Genomic DNA, 5639 nt, shown 5'->3' with positions numbered 1-5639 from the left:
GTTGACATGTGTTAACATTCAAGGAATTACAATTATGCAGCTCATATATGTCATGCAGATACACGGAATGCGATATCCGTGTAACGTAGAGTATAAATAGAATAGAAGTTTACCTTCTACTTATATAGCTACATATATAGAGAGTAACTAGAACATACACAATTCAGGCTACAACAATTAACAATAAGTAACAATAATGTTAGATAATACCATTCAACAAAGGGTCTCTAAAGATGACATAGATGGATTCGTTACCAACCTTCAACATTAACCTTGGCTTTACATACGGACCAAAACTCTTCAATTGCATTCAATGAAGGTGAATAAGCTGGCAAAAATACTAGTTCCATTCCACTCAGTGCTACCAATAACTCGAGGTCGCGACGTTTATGGATCGCTGCGTTATCAAGTACCAAATACTTCATTTCCTTAAGTTCCTGGTTTGTTTCAATTTCTCTAAGCACAGACTTGACAAAGGAGTAGAAATGATCGGCTGTGGTACCAACCCTCGACTTCTTTTCCGAAATGGTAGTGTTGGAATTAACTTTTCTCTTCTTGTTAGGAGCATTCTCGACTGGGAGTCGCACCTTCAAGTCAATACACCCTTTTGGAAAGATAGCACCCAAGAATGACACATTGAGACCTCTGGTGACAGGAACTTTAAGGACAGCCTTTTCACCTACTTTTGGCCACCCATATTCCCGTCTCATACTGATGTTGAAACCAGCCTCATCAATGAAAACACAATTCTTTTCAAGGTCAATTTTATCCTTATTCTCAAGTGCCCAATCGAATCTCTGTTGTTTTAATTCTGGCAGATCCCGTCTCATGGCCCATTTAGAAAGTCTCTTGAGACTAAACTTGCATACCTTGGTGAGAAAGTTATAAATAGTAGAAATACCTGCCTTCACGTCCTCAAATGTACTTCTTAGTTTTTCCAACAAGAAGTCCAAGGTAACAGTTGGGTCCGAAAGAACCAACTCTTTCAAAAAGGGTTTGTGTTCTTCGGTGAGAAGATGTTTGCGGCCACGCTTTTTTGGCTCTTTATAAATACCATTAATTTCGTTAGCAATAAGGCGATTCCAATTTCTTTTCCAAGTATAAGCTATTTGTAAACTTATTTTGAGTGCTTGTGCAGCTCTATATGCAGAAGACCCTTGTTCGATAACTAGTTGCCAGAATCTTTGCTTCTGAGCTTCCGAGTAGTATCTGTATGGACCTCTTTTAAATTTACAGGTTCCATCCTGTTCAGGGCTAACGTCTACATCTACATCTACATCATCACAGTCCATATTGGAATGTAAATTGTCAGCTTCAATTTTAGTTGGAGGGACTGCTTCATTGTAATCACTGTAACAAAAACAGGACTCTAATGGAGCTGTCTGGCAGTCCAAATCCATGAGGTCTGACTCCAAAGTAAAAGAATTTCCAAGTCCATCTACATATCTGTTTGTGTGTAACTCCAGCTTGAACTTCATTATTATATTAATATTTTTCTTTCCTACGGGAAACAAAATCACATAAAACAAAATTATGTTGCACTAGTTTGAACAATTTATGTCGCGTTGGTATGAACATTTATGTCGCACTAGTATGAAATAAAAATAAAAAGACTGTACCACTTTAAATAATCGTAAGATGTTTTCAATTCTCAATCTTATTTCGTCATTTTTATACCACCTCAAAATCTCATCAGTTTCAGTAAGTTTTTTTCTTTACTTCGTTTGCAGAATGACTCCAAGCAGCACCAGTTGAATTCCGCTTCCTAGTAGGATTCCATATTGATACCCAGCTTAATTCGATTAAGTATAAATCCCCATGAAAGATATGCAAGAAAGTTTGAGAATTTTGCTAGATCTATACCCAAGCGAGACTTTGAAAATCATAATATCTATATGTGGTGTGGAGAATCTCGTTGGTCTCTTTGCCGATAGCACATTTTTGCACCAGAATAAGAATTTGAAGAATTGTCTTGATTATGAAATTAAAACAAATGGATTCAGATACGACAATAGCGTTTTGAATTGGTGGAATTGGTTTAACCTGAAACCAATTGAAGAGCTAAATGTTGGGAAATTGTATGAACAGAGTCATATACAACTTGAGTCACGAAATGACTTCCTTGCGTTGGATGAGTATTGTGTAGTGGAAAGCATTGAAGTCGAATCTAAAATATTGGTCAATCTTCAAAACTTTACTGACATATTAAGCTTCGAAGAAATGTGCTTCAGTTTGAAGCCGAGCAATGTTGTAAAGCTCTCTATAACAGTAGAGTTTTGGTACTGTTCGGCCCTCTTGTTTGACTTGAGCCGTTTTTGTCAAAGTATCCGTCATTTGAGTAGTCGCATACTGACATTCAAGATCCAACAAGGTGCTGCTTATTTTGAAGGCCAGATGGAACTTGGCTTGTTTGAGAAAGCAGAAATGTTAGAGCTAGTTGGAGGGTCGGTCAAAGGGTCGTTTTCAAGCTGTTCCAACTTGAAGTCGCTCACGTATGCATGCTCTCCTGAGCTTGAGTTGGGATGCTTGCCCCCATCTTTGAAAAAACTACGTTGCTATTCATTACACTTGAAGGATGTTATTGACAATAAAGGCAAATTGCCTACTCTTGACAGTTTATACATCGGCTTGGGATTTAAAGTACCACTGGCAAAGTTTATGAGGTATATGCTCTGCAACACAACATCTCCTAAAACTAATAGTCTTGCTTATATGCATGGAACTGGTCGTATTAGTGATTTTGTAAAGCTAACGCAGGAAGCTGTCGTAGAAGTGGGATTTGAGTTAGAGTCATTGTCTTTAGAAGGTGAACTTTCGAGTCCATTGAAAGTTTTTCCATCCACAGGACTTGCACTTCGTGGGAGTGGCAACATCGAATTAACCTCGTGGTTGCAATTACCTTCAACTATGAAGATGTTGGAATTTATAAGACACCCTTACGTTCAAGTAGACAAGGTAGTGCAGATGGCTCCTTCTGGATTGGAGTATCTTTACCTATCGGACCTAGGAAGATCTTCGGAGGTTCTATCTGCGGATCTATCAAGATGCACGAACTTGAAACATTTAACTTTAAAAGATTGTGGATTGACTTCTGATGACATTAAATCAATTAGATTTCCCAATTCGGTCAAATTTCTAGATTTGTCGTCAAACAAAATTGAGTCCCTTGAAGGAGTTTCTTTTCCCCAAAAATTGCAAAGCTTGGACTTGTCTCTGAACAAAATGAAATACTTTGAGGGAATCAGTTTGCCATGTGCACTTAAAAAACTCAACTTAGAGCAAAACAAAATAGACAGAGTTGATCTCACAAAGAATAATTGCTATGGAGATCTACAATTGGAATATGTTCAACTTGGGTTCGCCTTCAATATTGATGTACCACTTTGCAAGTTGCCTGGGTCTGTACGATGCTTGCTTTTGTCAGAATTCTCCTCAAAGACTTTGTGTCAATTTGGCGATAACTTGGTTTGTTTGCAAATCAGACACGCGACAGACATTCACAGCATGAGCTTTGGCGCAGAGTCCAGGTTGAAATCTTTGTACATTGAAATGGCAAACTATGAGGAATTTGATACACAGTTACCGGATACGCTTGAACTGATCGAGTTGCATCATATAAGCAATATTCCATCGCAGTTGGGTAAGTTGATGAACTTGAAATGTTTGAAACTAACCTGGGGAAGGTTCGAAGAAGCTATCATTGAATTCTCAAGCAACTCTCTAGAAGAGTTGGATCTATCTTTGAATGGCATAAAGAAAGTTCAGTTAACGTTTCCGGGGGGAGTATCTCAACTCAAGGAAATCGATTTATCAGAGAATAAGCTAAAAAAGATTTCGCTCGATAATATTGGTCAGAAAGATACAACTTTCCACAAAAATTTACATGTGATCAAATTAACAGATAACGCGGACTTAGAGAAAACTCAGATCAATAAATTGATGAAGCAATTGTATTCAGCTACTGAGTGTGAATGGACCAATTATGACATAAAGAAATGGGGGTGTTGTAAGAAGGATTGTTTAATGAGGAATCATAGTCCTAGCCTGCGGAAGAAAGCAGGTGAAGATTAATGTGGATTCATGGAGTGGTGACAAATGAAGGCATAACAAGTAGGTGTTGACATTGTTGACATCATTGACATGTGTTAATATTCAAGGAATTACAATTATGCAGCTCATGTATGCCATGCAGATACACGGAATGCGATATCCGTATATTGTAGAGTATAAATAGAATAGAAGTTGACCTTCTTGTCTTTAGGTTTAGATATAGTGAATAACTAGAATACATACAATTCACGATACAACAATAATAAGTAACAATAATGTCAGATACTGCCATTCAACAAAAGGTCTCTAAAGATGACATCGATGGGTTCATTACCATCCTTCAACACCAACAGCTGAAGTGCTGCTGCCAAGGGAAAGATGGGAAGCTCAGTGGTCATGGAAACTAAAGAAGGGTGACACTAAAAGCACAAATCAAATACAGGTTAATTATGCCAACTTGGGCAAGGCAACATATTAAAAGCCTTAGCTATTAACATATTCTGAAATTGCTTTAAAGCTTTTGCAGTAGTAATAGAATATATAAACCCAGGACAATAAATATTGGAACATGGAAAAAGCCCTCAGCATGCATAGGAACCTAGTGACTAGGAGTAGTGACAATAAACAACTTGTATTTAACTAACACATCCCTCACAACACCTCTCGTCATTAACCTAGGTATAAATTGCATTCACGCCGCTAGAAAATGGACATCCGTACATCAAGTTAGAAACACCTCGACACCTAGCAAACACCCATGCACACAAGAGGGACGCATGTCCACACACAAAGGTTGTGCATCCGCGCATCACTTAATTTGAATTGTCCTCAACCTGCAGCACAAAATCAAATGCCATGTATAGAAGCATCTACGCGAGATTTAGCCACAATATATGAGATCTGGGATAATCGTGGATTCAGCTTATGAAAAATTTCAAATTCATGGCATAACAATCATATCCAAGTATATCAAAAAATGTTCAAGATTTGTGACGTATCTTCAACACATACTAGTGCGACATAAGTATTCAAACCAAAGCAAAATAATTTTGCATACTAAGGCGACATAAATTTTCATACGAACGCGATATATTTATTCCTACCACGTGTAGTATAGCGACTATAAAGACCATAAGTTAGTGTTAATAAACTAAGGAACATATAGGTATAAGCTTAAGGGGTATGTATCTAAATATAAGGCAAATGGAGCTAGTAGTTACTTCCCGTATGCAATACTATATAAAATAGAAGGTAAACATCTATCCTACTCATACTCAACAATGCGCGGATGTAGAATCTCTGCGTATGAACTTTGCATCAGGGAACCACATAATTGTAACTCTCTGATTGTTATCTAATGTTAACACTTACTTGTCCTGAAGTTGTTGGAGAACAGGCATGATAGGAATAGCGTTGTTTTGCTGTTGCAGTTGTTGAGCTAACTTCTCAGTTAATCAAGATCCCTTTGAACGCACTTAAGATTTTCTGCCTTGTGCGTAGCGTATCAATATGAACAGCTATGACAAGTATTTCTCTAACCAGTGCGATTATGCGGTATGATATCACCAGACAACGGCTTGTCTTTTGTA

At 37.7% G+C, this 5639-nt stretch overlaps 1 protein-coding gene and 1 pseudogene across 2 annotated transcripts; one reads left to right on the top strand and one right to left on the bottom strand. All coding sequences in view use genetic code 12, as the record gives it.

The window, feature by feature from the left end:
* Positions 1-251: 251 nt before the first annotated feature.
* Positions 252-1400, bottom strand: CANMA_001853 (uncharacterized protein; the record flags this gene model as incomplete). Its single annotated transcript, XM_051813862.1, has 1 exon — positions 252-1400. The coding sequence occupies one exon, from the start codon at positions 1398-1400 to the stop codon at positions 252-254; it is 1149 nt and encodes a 382-aa protein (XP_051672533.1).
* Positions 1401-1818: 418 nt separating this feature from the next.
* CANMA_001852 lies at positions 1819-4071 on the top strand (annotated as a pseudogene). The gene has a single exon. A coding segment is annotated over exon 1 (2253 nt).
* Positions 4072-5639: the final 1568 nt, after the last annotated feature.

This window comes from Candida margitis, assembly GCF_024628925.1.
Source record: "Candida margitis strain CBS 14175 chromosome Unknown scaffold127, whole genome shotgun sequence".
In the NCBI taxonomy this organism is placed as follows: Eukaryota; Fungi; Ascomycota; class Pichiomycetes; order Serinales; family Debaryomycetaceae; genus Lodderomyces; species Lodderomyces margitis.
This window is presented reverse-complemented; position numbering and strand designations above follow the sequence as displayed.